At 39.2% G+C, this 22,865-nt stretch overlaps 1 protein-coding gene across 2 annotated transcripts in view; it reads right to left on the bottom strand.

Moving 5' to 3' along the window:
- LOC128648446 (acyl-coenzyme A amino acid N-acyltransferase 2) overlaps window positions 1-22,865 on the bottom strand; it is a 62,608-nt gene that overhangs the window by 20,725 nt on the left and 19,018 nt on the right. The window contains exons 1-2 of one of the 2 annotated variants that reach the window (XM_053701108.1): window positions 11,866-11,944; window positions 10,387-10,894 (exon numbers count right to left, since the gene is read on the bottom strand). In XM_053701108.1, coding sequence (XP_053557083.1) covers window positions 10,387-10,876 — 490 coding nt within the window. In that variant the 5' untranslated portion in view covers window positions 10,877-10,894; window positions 11,866-11,944. Of the gene's footprint in view, window positions 1-10,386; window positions 10,895-11,865; window positions 11,945-22,865 lie in introns of those variants that run through there. The other variant, XM_053701107.1, reaches the window with a different exon arrangement.

The following is a 22,865-nucleotide window of genomic DNA, read 5'->3' as shown; positions in this document are numbered from 1 at the left end:
GAGCATTGATGCGAGTTAGAGTCTGGAGATGCAGGAAGAGTCTTTCTGCGAACCCATCCAGACTCAGATTAACAGCTCATTAAACAATCAGTGTTGACGAGTTTCGCTGCCTGCTTTCTTCACTCAAGTTCATGTCAGAAGCACCGCTACAATCTGTCAAACTTGAAGGACCGTGTCACTGTTCCACGGCATAGATTACAGTAAGATCATTTCATTATTTTACACACATGTATAACGATAGAAGACAGAGTCACAGTGGGACTCCTTTATCTTTATGGAATCAAGGGTTAATATCTCCTGAGGAGGATTATTGAACAGTGGGGATTTTTTAATCATATTTGTTATGTGATTATCGACTGCTTATGTGTAAGAACGTTTGGGCTCTTAGGCTGATACGGAACGTACAGGTTATTTTTATTTTGGGAGCTGCGCAGTTTCTTTATATTAAGATGGCGTGCTTTTTCCTTAGCAGGGCCAGGTCCTGCGTCAGCAACATGTGACCGGGAGTGGTCACGTTTTTTTCCCCGCTTCCGATTCCTGACCGGGTGTCTGCGGAGAGGAGCATCTTCTCTATCTGGATCATAGGAGGTGGTGAGTGCCCCAGCCATTGGGGGTATAAGGTGCCAGTTGTTTGTCCTTTTCTATAATTTGATATAGACGAGTTATGGAGGATTCTGTTATTTTAGAGGGGGATCCCTCCGATACAGAATTTGATACCTGTGTATATTGTGAAGAGTCCAGAGTAATCCAGCCCTCTCAATTAAGTTCCGTATGCCACAATAGGGTGTTATCATCAACCAATGTTGAGATGTTAGAGATCACTGAGCCATCCGCCTCTGAGGATTCTTCGTCCAGTGAGGTGTGTTCCCTAGATTCTGTTCCTACATATGCAGTTTTCCTGAGTTCTGATCCTCCTTCGCCTGTAAGGGGTTTGTTTCCACCAGAGGTTACTACACAATTCCGCATGGCCATCTCTGCGGCCTTAGCGATGTTACCTATTCTTTCTACGTGTGAGCAAAGGAGTAATTTAGGCTCTCCTGCCCCTGGACATTCGTGTAAAATAACGATTCTGTCCGATCAGTCCTCTGGGGATGTGGTTCCCTCTGAGGCCTCAGAGGGAGAACCTCCAGGGTCGGAGTCTGCTGACTTTAGTCCTCCGACTGCGGAGGGCTTGGCATTTAGATTGGCACGTCTGCGTGAGAGAGGTTTTGGCGATGTTAGAGGTTCCCAGTACTGATCCATCAGTTGAATCTCAGTCCTCTAAGTCTGATAACGATCTTAACTAGACGAGGGGAGGATGGAATTCTATTCCTTGTCGTTTTGTTTTACTTTATATTATTTAGAATCCCAGTTCTAAACTCTATTGGGGATTGTGTCGTATGACAGGCAGGACCCGTTTTTGTTTACACTCCTTTTTTTCAGGGCGTTAGCCTGTTTTCTTTTACTTTACTATTCCGGTCCGGATAGATTTTTATTTTTATTTTTAGAGCTCTGGGTTGTTATAGAAACTCTTCTTAGAAACACGTTTTGTCACATGGGATTTTTTTGGTTCTATTGACTTTAATGGTCGAGATTGTTGGAGACTTCCGGTGGAAGCTTATAGATTTCTGTTCGGGGTGATAGTTCCCCCAATGATTTCAAGAAAATTTTAAGCCTCTGAGCTTAATTTCTTTATTTTGATTATTCAGTTGTTCTAGCCTTGCTGGAACTTAAGAAGTTTCATTTTCGCCTTGATTGTTTCGGCAGATACGTTGTATCCTAGATGACAGGCAGGACCTGTTGTGGGTACTAGTTGGGTTTGCTCCTTCTTTCTATACAAGAGAAGAAGTTTTCCGGTTTAGGTACAGCAGGCCTATCTATCCTAGTTAACAGGCTGGACCTGTTTAGGTATTATCTGAGGTGGGTACTTGATACTGGATCATATGGATCTAGTCCTAGAGGATGGAACTAGGCTTCTTACAGGCAATTGTCTTCTCAGAGAAAGGGAAGTTTTTCAAGTGACTTTTGGAGTCATTGTCCCAGTATCTATCGCACTGTGGGAATATTTTCCTCCACTGTTGGTGCATGCCCTAATTGGGGGATGGTCTTCCCGTCCTAATTGGGTTTGATGATTTTTAAGCAGTGCTTATTAGTTCTTATTTTCGTTGGAGGCTGTATGGTTCTCTCTTCCTATTGTTAGGAAGAAGGATGTCATTCCTGGTTCATCCTTTTTGAGCTTATCTGGTTCTTAGGAACCGTATCTTATAGTAATCCTCGTTCTAGGTTTCCTTCTTGGGATCTGGGGGTTAAGATAGCAGTATTCTGTTTACAGATTTTACAGTAGTTCTCAGGTCTCGGCTTTTATGGGTTTCTTACCTTCGCCTGCTAATAGACTTTTTGGTTTTTTTTCTCGTGTCTTTTCGATCCTCAGAGTTGGATCTAGACCGGAGTTGCTGGTGTAGACACCAGGGTGGCTCTTAGATGCTGTTTTGTCTTTTGCACAGGATTTTTTCCTGAGATCTTGCGAAATTTACCCTTCAGGTTATGCCGTCCAGTCCCCCTTCTCGTCTTCGTCGACGCAGGGGTGAAGAGTGATATACACAGCAGAGGACGAGACTTCAGCATGGAGTTGGTGTATTTGTCTTTACAGACTTTCATGGAATAACGGTTGGGGAAATCACCCACTGTTCCGTTCAGATCTCCCTGTTCTGAAAAATGTATTTCTCTTAGGCTCCTCTGGGGCAGTTTGGACTTTGTCACTTCCTTGTCCATGGGAAGACCGTGTCCTAGGGAGGTCTGGGGGTTGGGGTTCCCTTCCAAGTATTCTTTTTGTTCCTCAGCAATCATTCTGCTTGGAGGATTTGGTCTTCTGTGTTCATACCAATTGGGACATCTCAGTGGGGAGATCTTCTTTTGGAGAAGGAGAGTTCCTCCTACTAATGGGGGGGGGTCTAGTGTTTGATGGTGGGCAGAGACCCACTTCGGCTCCTTGCCAGCGACCCTCTCTATGAGCGTACTCTTCAGGATCGGATGTCCCCTACAATCATTGCCTGCTAGGACCAGTTTCTATAGTATAGTGGTTATCACATTCGCCTAACACATGAAAGGTCCACGGTTTTTAACCAGGCAGGAACAATTTTGCAAATGTTTGTATCCGATGGGGACGATGATCAAGCAAGGCGTCAGTGTTAGCTCCACCGCTTCTGTAGCAGGAGGTGGGCTTGAACTCAGGTGGGGCTCCCGATTTTTCATCCAGAGTAGACACTAGCATTCCTTAGAGGTTTCTTTTTAACCTTCTTTTCTTTCAGCCATGTCACTCTTTGTAGTGGATGGTTCGATTCTAGAAGGAGCAGGCATCCGTGAGACGGTTTGCTTCATTTATATCTACGAGTTGTATCACGGTTTAGGGGCTTTGCCTCCATGGACCTTTTACAGGGATCTGCTGGGGCAGGGTCCTTGTGTTTATCACAATCTGGATTCTCTGAGGCTGACTGTGTGGAATTGAACACTTTGTCTTAGCCATGAGAAGTTTTTCTGGAGGGATTGTTGATACTCTCATTTTAGCTCTTAAGCCAGTGTATCGTTGCACGACCTACTTCTTCTAATATGAAGAATGGGGTTTCCCTGGCACAAGGCCAGGTTTTCCAGGATCCTTTGCTTTTTCCCGGTTGCGCTGGAGAAGGGCCTTTTCTGTTAGCTCCCTTAGGGGACAGTTTTCGGCCCTACCTGTTTTACTGCTCGAGAGGCTCAGATGTCCAGTCTTTGGTTCAGGCCTGTGTGTAGGTCTAATGCTCCTCTTTGGAGTTTATATCTTGTTCTAAGTTTTTGCAGATGGCTCCATTTGGGCTTATGCATGGTGTTGACATTAAGATTTTTTTGTCTGGGAAGGTTCTTTTTCTACTGACTGTTGCTTCTGTGCGCAGAGTTTCTGAGATGGCTGCCTTTCATTGTGAGTTTCCTTACCTAGTTGTTCTTATGGCTAAGGCTGTCCTTCGTACTGGGTTAGGTTTTCTTCCTATGGTTGTTTCAGATCGCAACATAAATCAGGAGATTGTGGTTCCTTCCTTGTATCCTAATCCTTCTCTTCGAAGGAGCGGTTATTTCATAACTTGCATGTGGTTCGGGCCTTAAAGTTCTATCTTCAGGCTACTAAGGAGTTTTTGTCAGACTTTTTCCTTGTTTGTGTCTATTCTGGGAAGTGTAAGGGGCAGGAAGCCTCGTCCACCTCCTTGTTTTTTTGGTTGAGGAGCATGTTCGCTTAGCTTAGGAGTCAGCGGGACACAAGCCTCCTCAGAGGATTAAGGCTCATTTAACTAGAGCTGTGGTTTCCTCTTGGGTTTTTGAGAATGAGGCCTCTAGGGATCAGATTTGTAGGGCTACTACCTGGTCTTCCTTACATATTTTTCTCAAATTTTTACATATATATTTGGCGTTTTTGCTTCGGCAGAAGCAGCTTTTGAGAGGGTTTTGCAGTCTGTGGTGCCCTCAGAACAGGGTCCGCCTCTCCTTTTACCCTCAGTTTTCATTCAGTGTCCTCTAGAGCTTTGGTATATGTTTCCCACAAGTAAGGAATGAAGCCGTAGACTCTCCTCATATTAAGAAGGAAAACATCAATTATGCTTACCAGATAATTTCCTTTCCTTCTGTATGAGGAGAGTCCACGGCCCCTGCCCAAATTCTCTTTTCGGTGGACTTAAATTTGGTTTTGTTTTTCTGGCACCATTTATACCCTGATATTTCTCCTACTGTTCCTTGTTCCCTCAGCAGAATGACTGGGGGATGGGTGAAGTGGGGGAGGTATTTAAGCTTTAAGTTGGGTTGTCTTTGCCTCATCCTGGTGGCCAGATTCTGTATTTCCCACAAGTAAGGAATGAAGCTGTGGACTCATACAGAAGGAAAGGAAATTATCTGGTGAGCATAATTTATGTTTTTTTACTGTATTTGGATGTCCTTTCCCTGCCTAGCCGAGCACCTTCACCTCTACTTAGAACAAGAGTTGGTATCTCTCTATTCTCAATGGTGGATTGGAGGTCACGTGACAACAGAAGGAAGCTTCGACGAAATAGGATGCTGCGATAGTAGCCGGTGTGTGAAGCAGCAGCAAACATCCCAAGGTGGAACTGACAAGCACGATTCCACACAGAGGCAATAGAGGTAATACCCCAGTTTGGGTCTTTACCCTGTGCCCATGCTTTTTCTGCAGTACGCAGTTCCTGCAGTGGGTGTGCGAGTGTGTATTTTGCCTGTTACCTGCGAGAGTGCCGTCATAAGGAGACGTAATAGCCCAAGGAACTTTATACTAGCAGGTATCTTTGCCTCCTCAAGCTGCACCCTTACGTAGCTACAGTCCCTACTTACCTTCATGTCATCATACACAGCAGTTGTTATAAGCTGATCACCGGGAGTTGTTGCGCTCCCTCCAGGTGAACACCCTAATGAAATCTGCTGTGCACGTGTATATATATATATATATATATATATATATATATATATATATATATATATATAATATATATATATATATATATATATATATATATATATATATATATATATTTGCTGCACCCTGGGTTGTTGCCACTATACGTCTGGAGTGCGTTCTGCTTTTAATATATATATATATATATATGTGTGTATGTGTTTCCTGCGTGTATCATAGTCATTGCCTCACCAGCCTCTGACCTCACCACACGTCACTGACGCTTATGCAGTGTACACTCACCGGCCACTTAATTGGTGCACCTTGCTAGTTCTGGGTTGGACCCCCTTTTGCCTTTAGAACTGCCTTAATTCTTCATGGCATAGATTCAACAAGGTGTTGGAAACATTCCTCAGAGATTTTGGTCCATATTGACATGATAGCATCAAGCAGTTGCTGCAGATTTGTTGGCTGCACATCCATGATGCGAATCTCCCGTTCCACCACATCCCAAAGGTGCTCTATAGGATTGAGATCTGGTGACTGTGGAGACCATTAGAGTACAGACAACTCATTGTCCTGTTCAAGAAACCAGTTTGAGATGATTTGAGCTTTATGAAATGGTGCATAATCCTGCTTGAAGTATCCATCAGAAGATGGGTATACTGTAGTCATAAAGGAATGGACATGGTTAGCAACAATACTCAGGTAGGCCATGGCGTTTAAACAATGCTCAATTGGTACTAAGGGGCCCAAAGTGTGCCAAGAAAATATCCCCCACATCATTACTCCACCACCACCAGCCTGAACCTTCGATACAAGGCAGGATGGATCCATGCTTTCATGTGATTGTCGCAGCTGAAATCGAGACTGATCAGACCAGGCAAGGTTTTTCTAATCTTCCATTGTCCAATTTGGTGAGCCTGTGTGAACTGTAGCCTCAGTTTCCTGTTCTTGGCTGACAGGAGTGAGTGGCACCCAGTGTGGTCTTCTGCTGCTGTAGCCCATCTGCGTCAAGGTTCAACGTGTAGTGCGTTCAGAGATGGTATTCTGCACACCTTGCTTGTAACGAGTGGTTATTTGAGTTACTGTTGCCTTTCTATCATCTCGAACCAGTCTGCCATTCTCCTTTGACCTCTAACATCAACAAGGCATTTTTGTCTACACTGCTGCTCACTGGATATTTCCTTTTTTTCTGACCATTTTCTGTAAACCCTAGAGAGATAGTTGTGCGTGAAAATCCCAGTCGATCAGCGTTTTTTTAAATACATAGACCAGCCTGTCTGGCACCAACTATGCCACGTTCAAAGTCACTTAAATTCCCTTTCTTCTTCATTCTGATGCTCGGTTTGAACTTCAGTAAGTCGTCTTCACCACGTCTAGATGCCTTAATGCATTGAGTTGCTGCCATGTAATTGGCTGATTAGCAATTTATGTTATGTAGATAGATATTGCACAGATGTTACTTACAGGTTTTAAAAAGGGCCAGACCAAAATACGTAAGGACTTTTGACCTGTGAAACCTGTTTTTATACTCATGTGAACCACAAACCTCAAAATGTAATGAGGGTACTAAATGTGAGCACAATATACTTTGTATGAGTAAGTTTTTATTGTTAAATAAAACAGAATTACATTATCTGGCTATACTATTTTATATCTCCCCTTTGAACGTAGAGGAACGCTGACACTATCATACTCCAGGAAAGGCAGCGAAAAGAAAACAGTCCAGTGCCGGTGAAGATCTTCCTACCACGTGTGGTGCTTACCTCATATGATTGAGGTGGAAAATAATGAGTAGAAACCCTGAAGGGGTTACAAAAGAGAGGGTGCTCCAATAGTTCATTAAAGGGAACTGACACACATTTTTTTTATTATTTCATGACTCAGATAGCACATACATACAATTTTAAATAACTTTCTAATTTACTTCTATTATCAAATGTGCTTCAGTCTCTTGGTATCTTTTGTTGAAGAAGCAGCAATGGACTACTGGGAACTAACTAAGCACATTGGGTGAGCCAATGAAAAGAGGCTATCAGCTGATAGCTCCCAGCAGTGTATTGCTGCTCTTGAGCCTACCTAGATATGCATTTCAACAAAGGATACCTTAAGAACAAAGCAAATTAGCTAATAGAAGTAAACTGGAAAGTTTATAATTGCATGCTCTATATAAATCATGAAAGTTTAATTCCAACTTTACTGCCGCACTAAATACATAATAAATTAGGAGCACATGATGTGCAAAGTTTGAAGTCTGGTTGTGTTGGCAGCCTCCCAGGTAGCTGTTCACTTGGATCTCTCATCAACAAAAGAATCAATAAGAAAACAAAATGATCCAATGGTGTATTCATTTTTTAACATTTAGTTAAAAAGTTGATCATTATTTGAAAAGCCCTGTGAATGCAATGTCCAGATTCTGCTTTATTATCGCTTTAATTCCTACATCCAGTTAACCTTTAAAGGATGGTTTGGATTACTGTTTGTTATATATATTTACATACATTAAAAAAAACTACAGCCAGCAATGAAACTTGACAACCATAGATACACACAGCAATCAAGGAGTTAAATCACTGCTGTATAACATGCTTGCTTTATTTGATTTGATTTAAAAAAAAAAAAAAAAAAACACATACATACAATAACCTTAGATGCAGTGACATCACAGCACACTGATATGTATATATGTGGTCACTGGCATTGAGCATTGAATAACACAGGAATGGAAGATGGTATATCCCATCATCTCACATGAGAATGACAACAATATACAAGTGGGCAGAGAGAGAGAATGCACCCTTATATGTTTGCACAGGACAACATGGCAGGGGGCAAATGAAAGGCAATTCCAGTACTCACAAATTTTGGCACCAGGAGCAATATTTGAGTTACCATGGAGCCCTGGTTCCATGGATTTGTTTAGCTGTGGATTACATTTTAATTTCTATATTTCTCTCTTCTTGTAATGCATAGTTTATGAGATGCTTTCTTCTTTAGCATATATACATGGCACATAGGGAAGAAAGGAAACAAGCAGATTCACAATTGTTCTGCTGCCTTTAGCCTGAGAAGACAAACCAGAATGTTTACATGCTGCTACAGACATGAATAGCTGCTTTTCAAAAGTGAGAATGTCAGAATGGCTAATATGTAGCTAGAATTAAATACCAGTAATATCAACACCTACTGTAAACTTGCAAAATCTAACACTTTCCTAGGAACATAATATTACTACGTGATCCCAGCACTTGCTGGATGCTTTCTAGGATGTAGAAGCTTAAAGAGGTACAGGGCCGTGGCCCTCTTTGTGAGAAGCGCCATGCATTGAGGGACAAGGTTGTAAACAGGCCATTGGCGTATCTGGGGGTGCTGTGGCTCAGTCAGTCCCTTAAAACAAGAAAACACTGCATATCGGACTGCAGATGTGACAATCGCACAGAATGCAGGACGTTTGGGAGTTGCACTACTGGTTAAATGTGTCTTTCTTTATAATTATGCTACTTTACCAATCAGTTTTCATGGTATTTACTTACAGTAGGAAGGATTCGGTAGTAACTCTGTTATGATTAATAGTCCCACAGTTCCCATTATCCTGCTGATTCACTGAGATTATATGGCAACAGTGTCTATTGTAACAATGTTATAAAAAGCAAAGCACACTCCTGAGCCTACCTACGTATGCTCTCATTGAAAGGAGGGAAGTTCCAACACTGAGTCTGATCTGACATCTTATGTGAGGATTCTTAAAGGGATTTTAAACACCTCAAGATATTAACATAAATAGTTTAATTACATGTAGTAAAACAACTTTGCAATATACTTTCATGATTTATTTTGTTCTCATTTTCTGTAATTTAATTCTGAATATTGTGGGTTTTCCAATTCATGTTAAACATGGATGTGCAAACACAGCTATATTCCACACAGTCATTGGTTGCACACTCTAGTAAGCCATTTATAACCATTCCCAATTGGCTTTAGCAGAAAAGATAAACTAAGTTACAATATGGCAGCGCCCATTTCTTTATGGACATTAACTTTACTTTTATTTTTTCAGCATTTTATAACAATTAATATAACTTTTTAAAATAAATGTACAAATTATTTTCAAGCTCTGAAATACATACATAATTTAAGCAATGATTTAATTTCTATTTAATTGTCTATGATTAAGGCTGTTAGGGCCGAAACGCGTAAGACGTGTCCCTAGCATGTCTGCAGTCTTTGTATATATACATAATTTTTATTGTATGCCATATATACTTTTTAATGATGTGAAATAAATTTAATTTTTAGCAGCTCCGGTTTGATTTGGATATTGAATGATTTAATTTCCCTTTAAGGAATCAGGTTACATTTTTATTAGCTAACAGAATACAAAGAGAATTCAGTAATAATTGCCTTGAAGTTATAGAATTTCATAAACTGATAACATTTATTTCCAACCAAACATTCTTGTAAAGACACAAAAAAAATATGATCAACACCGTAATATGATGTACTACTAACATACAATGCCTGATTTGTATAGTTAAAGGGATATAAAACAGTCTTTTTCATAATTGTAATAACTAATCAGTTGCTTATACTTAAAAAAAAAATAGAAAGGTAAAATCTGTTAACTTCATTTGTGCAATGAGGGACTGGGATCTCTACGAGAATACTTAATTAGCTTGATGTCATAAAACTTCTAGAGTAACATGAGCTGGTTTACTATTACATGAATAGTCTAGATAAACAGAGTCAGATTTGCCCATGCTCAGAAGAAGAAAAATACAAACTAAGTTACCAACAAGTCAGCTCTCTTATCACCCTGAGGGCAGTGGCTATGCAGAGAATTTCAAGAAAACAAGTAAGTTATTTGCTATTTTTTCACAATCTGTTTATTTGTATGTTTAATTTGATTTAAGATATTTTTCTACTAAAGAATTACTATTTCATATCCCTTTAAAAGTCACAATTATAACATGACAATAATATCTCACCTGGAGGTAGGAAGAGAGCCCCTCTTACTCGTCCTTCTCTGATCTGAATTCTCTGCACCCCAGGTGCCACATACCATCTCTCTAGGACTTTAGAGACTGCTGGAGGATTTTCAGGAGACAAACCAATCTCCAGGTAAGGGTAAACTTCCAGGTGCACATACAAAGGGCTTCCCATAACGTCTTTTTTCATTAATCTTCTGTAAACGTTAACTGGTTTTAGAGCCCAAAACAATCCCATAGGGTAAATTCCCTTATAATCTCCCCCCACTGCTGCTGAATGTTCCAGATCAACAACCCCGTGTGCATCACTGATGTAGAAAGCTCGTGAATGGAAGACCCCCCCTTTCTCATCCTTTAACCACGCTCTCAATGTGATGACCTGTTGAGATGGGAGGCCCCATATACAGATCCTCAATGGATCATCTGCTAAGGATATCTCTGGGTTAACGGAAAGACTGATTTGCTTGGGGGATCCGGAATTATCAGCCATTGATTCTCGAAGAGGAAGCTGGAAGTAATAATATTTATTATTACAATTGTCCAATAATTTAAAGAAACGTTGTACTGTAAATTCATCTCTGCTTTAATGTGTTCAAAATCATCTGTTTTACATGCCAGAGTGTACCAAATAGCTCCTTTTGCTTTATTTTGTCATTTAAAATTGCTGGTTTTGCCCTTTGAAACCAACACCTATACTGAAAATATGAACATTTTAGTATTCTCTATTGAAAAGCTAGGCAAACAAGATTCTGCAAGAAGCAATCAAGTTTCCAGTGGGATGTGGAAAAGAGAGAGAATATCAGAATTTAATGTCACCTGTGATAATCTATACACAAAGCACATCTACAGCTTGTGGTCACATACTAGAAAGGTCATAGCCAGTGACTGCCCAAAGCAAACAGTGGGAATAAAATAAACAAACAGAACATTTGTCTGACATAATTTGTTTTTGAGTAAATTCCAAAGGACCTAAAATTACGTATATTTAAAGAAAAATCTGTCTCTGTGTTCATGCATGCAAGGTTCAGGTCAAAGTTAAAAATAAAGATTTAATATAGAAATAATAATGCTATCATGGTCAAACTTATTTTAAGGGTATTGGAATCTTATTTAAAATCAGCAGTTTTAGTCCTTGATTTATGCTGTATAATTAATATATTTATGCTAATGAACCTGGCTGAAAAGATGGCAGCTCTTTATAGTGCACTGAATACTGTCTACAATTTTACCACAACCTTAGTTATGCTACATGAGATCTTTACATTATACATCATAAATAATATGTATTTCCTTTATTCTTCCTCCTATTAGATGTTACTTGGTGCTTACTACTATAAACACTTCAGAGAAGCATTTACAGACAGATGTTTATATACTGCCACTTCATATCTACAATCTAGTGCTCTGTGACTCTGTATATTGCACATTATTGCATTAAAGAGTTTTTTCTATGCGTTTTCCCCATTCTTTTGCACTTACCAAGTGATTCTTCGTAACGATTGCTCAGCTAGAGAGTGTTGTCTAACAAGCGTTGTATTAAATGTCCCACATGTGATGGACTCAGGTCAACCTGATACTCTGTTAATGATAAACACTATAAACCATGTAGCATCCAGCAATACTACTCATCCCCTCCCCCTTCAATATAACATTTGAATTTGATTGCAGAAAGTACCTTACAGGAAATACTACCATGAATGTGCTACTAAAAAGTGTTACTAGCGCTGTGATTGGCACGACATACAATCTCTCCTGCTCTAATTAGTAAGTATGTTGCATATGGTGCTAACCTACTAATCAGGGCACCCTGATAAAATGTTAAAAAAAAAAAAAAAACACAGCATCTTTGTAAAGCAAATTAATTTGGCCAAAATTTGTTCAATAGCTGAATGATTTCATATCTGAATACAAAAAAATGTGTTAATTTAGTTTGCCCTATCTATTAAACAGAAATACCAAATGATGGAATGAACAAATGTTATTTATTCATTAATATGTTTAGTCAATGAACACATTTTGGACAAAGGTGTTGATTACAATCTAGTCGGAAAAGTCACCCATATGATTTATGGACAGCATTGATCACAATCTAATGAACCCCCCTCCCCCAGTAATGTTTTTTTTTGGCTGTGGCTGTTTCACATCAAACCCTGACATTGAAGAATCAAGTCCAATAACCAAAGCCTGTAGATACAGAGAGTTATTTTGTCAACCATATTATTCTAAATAGTCCAAGAGGAAGTAAGCTCAGACAGATGTTTAAATATCACTCATATTACAAAGTAAAATAACAGCTCCAGCACTATGTCTAGCTAGGCAGCTAATAACATGACTTGTATCACATACTGCATAAAGAGGCACCCCCTCCTATACTAGCTCATCACCTGATAGATATGCTCAGCTCCCACACATTGGTTCACTCTCTGTGTCTGGTGATGGAGGAGTGTGCATCATCTGGTCTCACTGAGCGTCCGCAGGGAACAAGCTGGATACATAGTAACATATTAGATGAGGTTGAAAAAAAGACAGAAGTCCATCGAGTTCAACTTATTCAAGTCTGAATAAAGTTTCTGTTTAAATTTCACTTTTCAAAGTTGCACAATTTTGAAGTGAAAATGGAATTGAAACAAAGAAACATATGGCTAGATTACGAGTTGTGCGTTAGCCTTAAAAAGCAGCGTTGAGAGGTCCCAACGCTGCTTTTTAACGACCGCTGGTATTACGAGTCTTGAAATGACAGGCTCACCGCTCACTTTTTTGGTCAGACTCGAAAATACCGCAAATCCACTTACGTCAATTGCGTATCCTATATTTGCATAACGCCGGTATTACGAGTCTTCCAAAAAGTGAGCGGTACAGCCTCTCCTGTCAAGACTGGTACCGCATTTAAAAGTCAGTAGTTAAGAGATTTATGGGCTAACGCCGTAGCATAAAACTCTTAACTAAAGTGCTAAAAAGTACACTAACACCCATAAACTACCTATTAACCCCTAAACTGAGGCCCCCCACATCGCAAACACTAAAATAATTTTTTTAACCCATAATCTGCCGCTCCGGACATCGCCGCCACTATAATAAATATATTAACCCCTAGACCGCCGCACTCCCGCATCGCAAACACTAGTTAAATATTATTAACCCCTAATCTGTCTGCCCTAACATCGACCTACATTTATTAACCCCTAATCTGCCGCCCCCAACGTCGCTGCCACTATAATAAAGTTATTAACCCCTAAACCTAAGTCTAACCCTAAACCTAACACCCCCTAACTGAAATATAATTTTAATAAATCTAAATAAAATTACTATAATTAGCTAAATTATTCCTATTTAAAACTAAATTCTTACCTGTAAAATAAACCCTAAGATAGCTACAATATAACTAATAGTTACATTGTATCTATCTATCTTCAAACAACGTGCAACTGAAGAATGAAGGTTCCTTTAAATGACGTCATCCAAGATGGCATCCCTTCAATTCCGATTGGCTAATAGAATTCTATCAGCCAATCGGAAATAAGGTAGAAAAAAATCCTATTGGCTGATGCAATCAGCCAATAGGATTGAAGTTCAATCCTATTGGCTGATCCAATCAGCCAATAGGATTGAGCTCGCTTTCTATTGGCTGATTGGATCAGCCAATAGAATGCGAGCTCAATCCTATCAGCCAATAGAAAGTGAGCTCAATCCTATTGGCTGATTGGATCAGCCAATAGGATTGAACTTCAATCCTATTGGCTGATTGCATCAGCCAATAGGATTTTTTTCTACCTTAATTCCGATTGGCTGATAGAATTCTATCAGCCAATCGGAATTGAAGGGACGCCATCTTGGATAATGTCATTTAAAGGAACCTTCATTCTTCAGTTGGACGTCGTTTGAAGAGGATGCTCCACGTCGGATGTCTTGAAGATGGAGCCGCTCCGCGTCGGATGGATGAAGATAGAAGATGCCGTCTGGATGAAGACTTCTGCTCGTCTAGAGGACCTCTTCTTCCCGGCTTGGATGAATACTTCTGCCCGTCTGGAGGACCACTTCGCCCGGCTTCGATGAGGACTTTCGCCCGGTTGGGTAAAGACTTCTCAAGGTAGGGCGATCTTCAAGGGGTTAGTTTAGGTTTTATTAAGGGGGTATTGGGTGGGTTTTAGAGTAGGGTTGGGTGTGTGGGTGGTGGATTTTAATGTTGGGGGGGTATTGTACTTTTTTTTTTACAGGTAAAAGAGCTGAAAAAGGCCTTTTTAAAGGCTATTTGTAATTTAGTATAGGGTAGGGCTTTTTATTATTTTGGGGGGCTTTTTATTTTCTTAGGGGGATTAGATTAGGTGTAATTAGTTTAAAAAACTTGTAATTATTTTATTATTTTCTGTAATTTAGTGGGGGGGGGGTTTCCTACTTTAGATAATTGTATTTAGTTTAGGGAATTAATTTAATTAAAGTGTAGTGTTAGGTGTTAGTGTAACTTAGGTTAGATTTTATTTTACAGGTAAATTTGTCTTTATTTTAACTAGGTAGCTATTAAATCGTTAATAACTATTTAATAACTATTGTACCTAGTTAAAATAAATACAAAGTTGCCTGTAAAATAAGTATAAACCCTAAGATAGCTACAATATAACTAAGTTACATTGTATCTATCTTAGGGTTTATTTTATAGGTAAGTATTTAGTTTTAAATAGGAATAATTTAGTTAATTGTAGTTATTTTATTTAGATTTATTTAAATTATATTTAAGTTAGTTAGAGGGGTTAGGCTTAGACTTAGGTTTAGGGATTAATACTTTTAATATAGTGGCGGCGACGCTGTGGGCGGCAGATTAGGGGTTAATAAGTGTAGGTAGGTGGCGGCGACATTGGAGCGGCAGATTAGGGGTTAATAAATATAATGTAGGTGTCAGGGATGTTGGGGGCAGCAGATTAGGGGTTAATAAGTATAATGTAGGTGGCGGCGGTGTCCGGAGCGGCAGATTAGGGGTTAATAATATAATGTAGGTGTCGACGGATTATGGGTTAATAAGTGTAAGATTAGGGGTGTTTAGACTCGGGGTTCATGTTAGGGTGTTAGGTGTAGACATAAAAACATAATTTATGTAAGAACTTACCTGATAAATTCATTTCTTTCATATTAGCAAGAGTCCATGAGCTAGTGACGTATGGGATATACATTCCTACCAGGAGGGGCAAAGTTTCCCAAACCTCAAAATGCCTATAAATACACCCCTCACCACACCCACAAATCAGTTTAACGAATAGCCAAGAAGTGGGGTGATAAGAAAAAAGTGCGAAAGCATAAAAAAATAAGGAATTGGAATAATTGTGCTTTATACAAAAAAATCATAACCACCACAAAAAAAAAAAAAGGGTGGGCCTCATGGACTCTTGCTAATATGAAAGAAATGAATTTATCAGGTAAGTTCTTACATAAATTATGTTTTCTTTCATGTAATTAGCAAGAGTCCATGAGCTAGTGACGTATGGGATAATGAATACCCAAGATGTGGATCTTCCACGCAAGAGTCACTAGAGAGGGAGGGATAAAATAAAGACAGCCAATTCCGCTGAAAAATAATCCACACCAAAAAACAAAGTTTAAATCTTATAATGAAAAAAACTGAAATTATAAGCAGAAGAATCAAACTGAAACAGCTGCCTGAAGTACTTTTCTACCAAAAACTGCTTCAGAGGAAGAAAACACATCAAAATGGTAGAATTTAGTAAAAGTATGCAAAGAAGACCAAGTTGCTGCTTTGCAAATCTGATCAACCGAAGCTTCATTCCGAAATGCCCAGGAAGTAGAGACTGACCTAGTCGAATGAGCTGTAATCCTTTGAGGCGGAGTTCTACCTGACTCAACATAAGCATGATGAATCAAAGACTTTAACCAAGATGCCAAAGAAATGGCAGAAGCCTTCTGACCTTTCCTAGAACCAGAAAAGATAACAAATAGACTAGAAGTCTTTCGGAAATCTTTAGTAGCTTCAACATAATATTTCAAAGCTCTAACTACATCCAAAGAATGTAACGATCTTTCCTTAGAGTTTTTAGGATTAGGACACAATGAAGGAACCACAATTTCTTTACTAATGTTGTTAGAATTCACAACCTTAGGTAAAAATTTAAATGAAGTTCGCAACACTGCCTTATCCTGATGAAAAATCAGAAAAGGAGACTCACAAGAAAGAGCAGATAATTCAGAAACTCTTCTAGCAGAAGAGATGGCCAAAAGAAATAAAAAACTTTCCAAGAAAGTAATTTAATATCCAGCGAATGCATAGGTTCAAACGGAGGAGCTTGAAGAGCCCCCAGAACCAAATTCAAACTCCAAGGAGGAGAAATTGACTTAATGACAGGTTTTATACGAACCAAAGCCTGTACAAAACAATGAATATCAGGAAGATTAGCAATCTTTCTGTGAAAAAGAACAGAAAGAGCAAAGATGTGTCCTTTCAAGGAACTTGCAGACAAACCTTTATCCAAACCATCCTGAAGAAACTGTAAAATTCTAGGAATTCTAAAAGAATGCCAAGAAAAATGATGAGAAGAACACCAAGAAATGTAAGTCTTCCAGACTCGATAATATATCTTCCTAGATACAGATTTACGAGCCTGTAACATAGTATTAATTACGGAGTCAGAGAAACCTCTATGACTGAGAATCAAGCGTTCAATCTCCATACCTTCAAATTTAAGATCCTGATGGAAAAAAAGGACCTTGCGATAGAAGGTCTGGTCTTAACGGAAAAGACCACGGTTGGCAAGTAGCCACCCGGACAAGATCCGCATACCAAAACCTGTGAGGCCATGCTGGAGCTACCAGCAGAACAGATGAACACTCCTTTAGAATCTTGGAAATCACTCTTGGAAGAAGAACCAGAGGCGGAAAGATATAGGCAGGATGATACTTCCAAGGAAGTGACAATGCATCCACTGCCTCCGCCTGAGGATCCCTGGATCTGGACAGATACCTGAGAAGCCATCAGATCTATTTCTGGAAGTCCCCACATTTGAACAATCTGAAGAAATACCTCTGGGTGAAGAGACCACTCGCCCGGATGTAATGTTTGGCGACTGAGATAATCCGCTTCCCAATTGTCTATACCTGGGATATGAACCGCAGAAATTAGACAGGAGCTGGATTCCGCCCATACAAGAATTCGAGATACTTCTTTCATAGCCAGAGGACTGTGAGTCCCTCCTTGATGATTGACATATGCCACGGTTGTGACATTGTCCGTCTGAAAACAAATGAACGACTCTCTCTTTAGAAGAGGCCACGACTGAAGAGCTCTGAAAATCGCACAGAGTTCCAAAATGTTGATTGGTAATCTCGCCTCCTGAGATTCCCAAACCCCTTGTGCTGTCAGAGACCCCCATACTGCTCCCCAACCTGTCAGACTTGCATCTGTTGAGATCACAGTCCAGGTCAGAAGAACAAAAGAAGCCCCCTGAACTAAACGATGGTGGTCTGTCCACCACGTCAGAGAGTGTCGTACAATCGGTTTTAAAGATATTAATTGCGATATCTTTGTATAATCCCTGCACCACTGGTTCAGCATACAGAGCTGAAGAGGTCGCATGTGAAAACGAGCAAAGGGGATCGCGTCCGATGCAGCACTCATAAGACCTAGAATTTCCATGCATAAGGCTACCGAAGGGAATGATTGAGACTGAAGGTTTCGACAAGCTGAAACCAATTTCAGACGTCTCTTGTCCGTCAGCGACAGAGTCATGGACACTGAATCTATCTGGAAACCTAAAAAGGTTACCCTTGTCTGAGGAATCAACAAACTCTTTGGTAAATTGATCCTCCAACCATGTTCGAAGAAACGACACAAGTCGATTCGTATGAGATTCTAGATATCGTCCAAATAAGGAAATACCACAATACCCTGTTCTCGGATTACAGATAGAAGGGCACCGAGAACCTTTGTAAAAATCCTTGGAGCTGTTGCTAGGCCAAACGGCAGAGCCACAAACTGGTAATGCTTGTCTAGAAAAGAGATTCTCAGAAACGCATAGTGATCTGGATCCCAGAGGCAGAACTTTTTTTCCACTGTCTACAATGAGATTTTTTTAGTGAAAAATTTTCTGCATGTAGTTTTAAAATAAAATTCCATTTTAAATTAAGCAGTTACACTAAAGCACCAGTTCAATTGTAATGTGTTAGTTAACTGAAGAATAAAGCAATATTTAAAGTTTTATAATATAGTGCAGTAGTTAAAAATTGCATTGCAAAATAGGTGCATTGCTCATACGAACGTCTTACATTCAGAAAAAAAACAGCTTTGTAGACTGTGAAAGGCTAGGGAACGGGCTTGACACAATCTCTGAGAGACAGTCAATTAATGCACTACTGCTTAGCTACTGAATATTTGACTGTTCACTTCAAACACTTTGCTCTGTATGTACTGTGGTAAGGAAAACTTACACAGTGCAGCCAGAGACCAGCTCTGTTTGAAGAGAACAGCCTAATGTGGAGCAGCGCTGAAAAGTTAAATCGCTAACAGTTCCTGCATGTGTCTTGTTCTTTCTGCAGACATGCTGCATTTTCTGCGATGAAATCTCAGATCACTCTATGTTCTGTCTTGGGATCTGGATGAATCGGAATATGCAGATATGCATCTTGTAAATCTATTGTGGACATATAATGCCCTTGCTGAACAAAAGGTAGAATAGTACTTATAGTTACCATTTTGAATGTTGGTATCATTACATAACTATTCAATATTTTTAAATCCAGAACTTGTCTGAAGGAATTCTCCTTCTTTGGTACAATGAAGAGATTTGAGTAAAACCCAAGAACTGGAACTGGCATAATTACTCCAGCCAACTCTAGATCTGAAACACATTTCAGAAATGCTTGAGCCTTCACTGGATTCATTGGGACACGGGAAAGAAAAAAATCTTCTTGCAGGAGGCCTCATCTTGAAGCCTATTCTGTACCCTTGTGAAATAATGTTCTGAATCCAAAGATTGTGAATCGAATTGATCCAAATTTCTTTGAAAACTCGTAATCTGCCCCCTACCAGCTGAGCTGGAATGAGGGCCGCACCTTCATGTGGACTTGGGAGCTGGCTTTGGCTTTCTAAAAGGCTTGGATTTATTCCAGACTGGAGTTGGTTTCCAAACTGAAACTGTTCCTGTAAGGGAAGGATCAGGCTTTTGTTCCTTATTGTGACGAAAGGAACGAAAACGATTAGCAGACCTAAATTTACCTTTAGATTTTTTATCCTGTGGTAAAAAAGTTCCTTTCCCCCCAGTAACAGTTGAAATAATAGAATCCAACTGGGAACCAAACAATTTATTACCCTGGAAAGAAAGGGAAAGCAAAGTTGACTTAGAAGACATATCAGCATTCCAAGTTTTAAGCCATAAAGCTCTTCTAGCTAAAATAGCTAACGACATATACCTGACATCAACCATAATGATATCAAAGATGGCATCACAAATAAAATTATTAGCATCTTGAAGAAGATTATGATCTGTTACTTGTTGTGCTAAGGCTTCTAACCAGAAAGTTGAAGCTGCAGCAACATCCGCCAAAGATATAGCAGGTCTAAGAAGATTACCTGCACATAAGTAAGCTTTTCTTAAAAAGGATTCAATTTTCCTATCTAAAGGATCCTTAAAGGAAGTACTATCTGCCGTAGGAATAGTAGTACATTTAGCAAGAGTAGAGATAGCCCCATCAACTTTAGGGATTTTGTCCCAAAACTCTAATCTGTCAGATGGCACAGGATATAATTGTTTAAACCGTTTAGAAGGAGTAAATGAATTTCCCAGATGATTCCATTCCCTGGAGATTACTTCAGAAATAGCATCAGGGACGGGAAAAACCTCCGGAATAACTGCAGGAGATTTAAAAACCGTATTCAAACGTTTAGATTTAGTAACAAGAGGACCAGATTCCTCTATTTCTAATGCAATTAAGACTTCTTTAAGTAAAGAACGAATAAATTCCATTTTAAATAAATAAGAAGATTTATCAGTATCAATCTCTGAAACAGAATCCCCTGAACCAGAAAAATCAGTATCAGAAACAGAATGATGATGTTCATTTAAAAAGTCATCTGAAACATGAGAAGCTTTAAAAGACCTTTTACGTTTACTGGAAGGAGGAATAACAGACATAGCCTTCTTAATAGATTTAGAAACAAAATCTCTTATGTTAACAGGAACACCCTGAATATTAGATGTTGATGGAACAGCAACAGGTAATGGAACATTACTAAAGGAAATATTTTCTGCATTAACAAGTTTGTCATGAGATTCATCACAAACAGCCGGAGAAACAGTTACCACAAGCTTACAACAAATACACTTAACTTTGGTAGATCCAGCATCAGTCAGTGATTTTCCAGAAGTGGCTTCTGATTCAGGGTCAATCTGAGACATCTTGCAATGTGTAATAGAAAAAATAACATAAAGCAAAATTGATAAAATTCCTTAAATGACAGTTTCAGGAATGGGAAAAAATGCCAATGAACAAGCTTCTAGCAACCAGAAGCAATAAACAATGAGAATTAAATATTGTGGAGACAACAATGACGCTCAAATTTTTTAGCGCCAAAAAAACGCCCACATTATTTGGCGCCTAAATGCTTTTGCCACCAAAAATGACGCCACATCCGGTAACGCCGACATTTTTGGCGCAAAAACGTCAAAAAAAAAAAAAAATGACGCAACTTCCGGCGAAACGTATGACGCCGGAAATGACAAGAAAATTTTTGCGCCAAGAAAGTCCGCGCCAAGAATGACGCAATAAAATGAAGCATTTTCAGCCCCCGCGAGCCTAACAGCCCACAGGAAAAAAGTCAAATTTTAAGGTAAGAAAAAAAATTGATTTATTCATATGCATTATCCCAAATATGAAACTGACTGTCTGAAATAAGGAACGTTGAACATCCTGAATCAAGGCAAATAAAATGTTTAAACACATATATTTAGAACTTTATATAAAAGTGCCCAACCATAGCTTAGAGTGTCACAAAATAAGACTTACTTACCCCAGGACACTCCTCTACATGTAGTAGAAAGCCAAACCAGTACTGAAACGAGAATCAGTAGAGGTAATGGTATATATAAGAGTATATCGTCGATCTGAAAAGGGAGGTAAGAGATGAATCTCTACGACCGATAACAGAGAACCTATGAAATAGACCCCGTAGAAGGAGATCATTGAATTCAAATAGGCAATACTCTCTTCACATCCCTCTGACATTCACTGCACACTGAGAGGAAAACCGGGCTCCAGCCTGCTGCGAAGCGCATATCAATCTATAATCTAGCACAAACTTACTTCACCACCTCCATGGGAGGCAAAGTTTGTAAAACTGATTTGTGGGTGTGGTGAGGGGTGTATTTATAGGCATTTTGAGGTTTGGGAAACTTTGCCCCTCCTGGTAGGAATGTATATCCCATACGTCACTAGCTCATGGACTCTTGCTAATTACATGAAAGAAATGTATTTCCCCATAGGAATCAATGGGGCTGTGTTAGGAGTTGAACACTGCTTTTTTGCAGGTGTTAGGTTTTTTTTTTCAGCCGGCTCTCCCCCATTGATTCCTATGGGGAAATCGTGCACAAGCACGTTTTGCCAGCTCACCGCTACCGTAAGCAGCGCTGGTATTAAGGTGAGATGTGGAGCAAAATTTTGCTCTATGCTCACTTTTCTGCGGCTAACTCTGGGTTTGTAATAACCCGTAATACCAGCGTTGTCTGCAAGTGAGCGGTGAGGGAAAACTGCTCATTAACACCGCACCCCTGTTACTGCAAAACTTGTAATTTAGGTGATAGATTTTGTCAGCAGATAAGAGCCATAGGCCCAGCAAGTCTCCCTGATATTTCCTAAAAGTATAAATTTATCTAGATTATAAGACAGTATTGTGGGAAACCAATGGCACTACTGTTTATTATTTTGAATATACGTCTTCCATAAAAATGATTCTTGTTTGAAATGCACATTCATGTGTTGGATGGGGTGAAGTGTATTGTTACATACTAGAAAAGAAAGTTACAGTAAAGAACTGAAAAGGATACACTAATTGCCCTCACAGATGTAAATAACTTCAATATTGTAAAACTTAAACTTTTATAAGAAGTTCATTGGCATAAAAACAAATAATAAAAACACATACATGGGTATAATATGGAGTCAGAGAGGGAAATAGGTAAAATTCTGAATTTATTGTAATAAAATGAATGTGTAGTTACAGCACATCGATTTCTGCAATAATAAGGTACTTAAGTAACTTGTGGGGGTCTAAATGAGGACTCTTGTTCCACTAAACCTAATAGCATAGAATACAGTGCTGACTGTTTCACTATTATAATTACAAAACGCTAAAGTTCCAATAATACCCTATTTTGGTTATTAGTAGTGTCAAATAAATTTATTATTATTATTATTATTATAAGTGGTGCTAAAATAATTATTATATTATGGTGATATATTGATAACATTTCAAAAATAATTTTGTGTGA

Source organism: Bombina bombina, chromosome 2 (assembly GCF_027579735.1).
Source record: "Bombina bombina isolate aBomBom1 chromosome 2, aBomBom1.pri, whole genome shotgun sequence".
NCBI lineage: Eukaryota > Metazoa > Chordata > Amphibia > Anura > Bombinatoridae > Bombina > Bombina bombina.
Note: the sequence above shows the minus strand (reverse complement) of the source record. Positions and strands in the feature narration are given on the sequence as shown.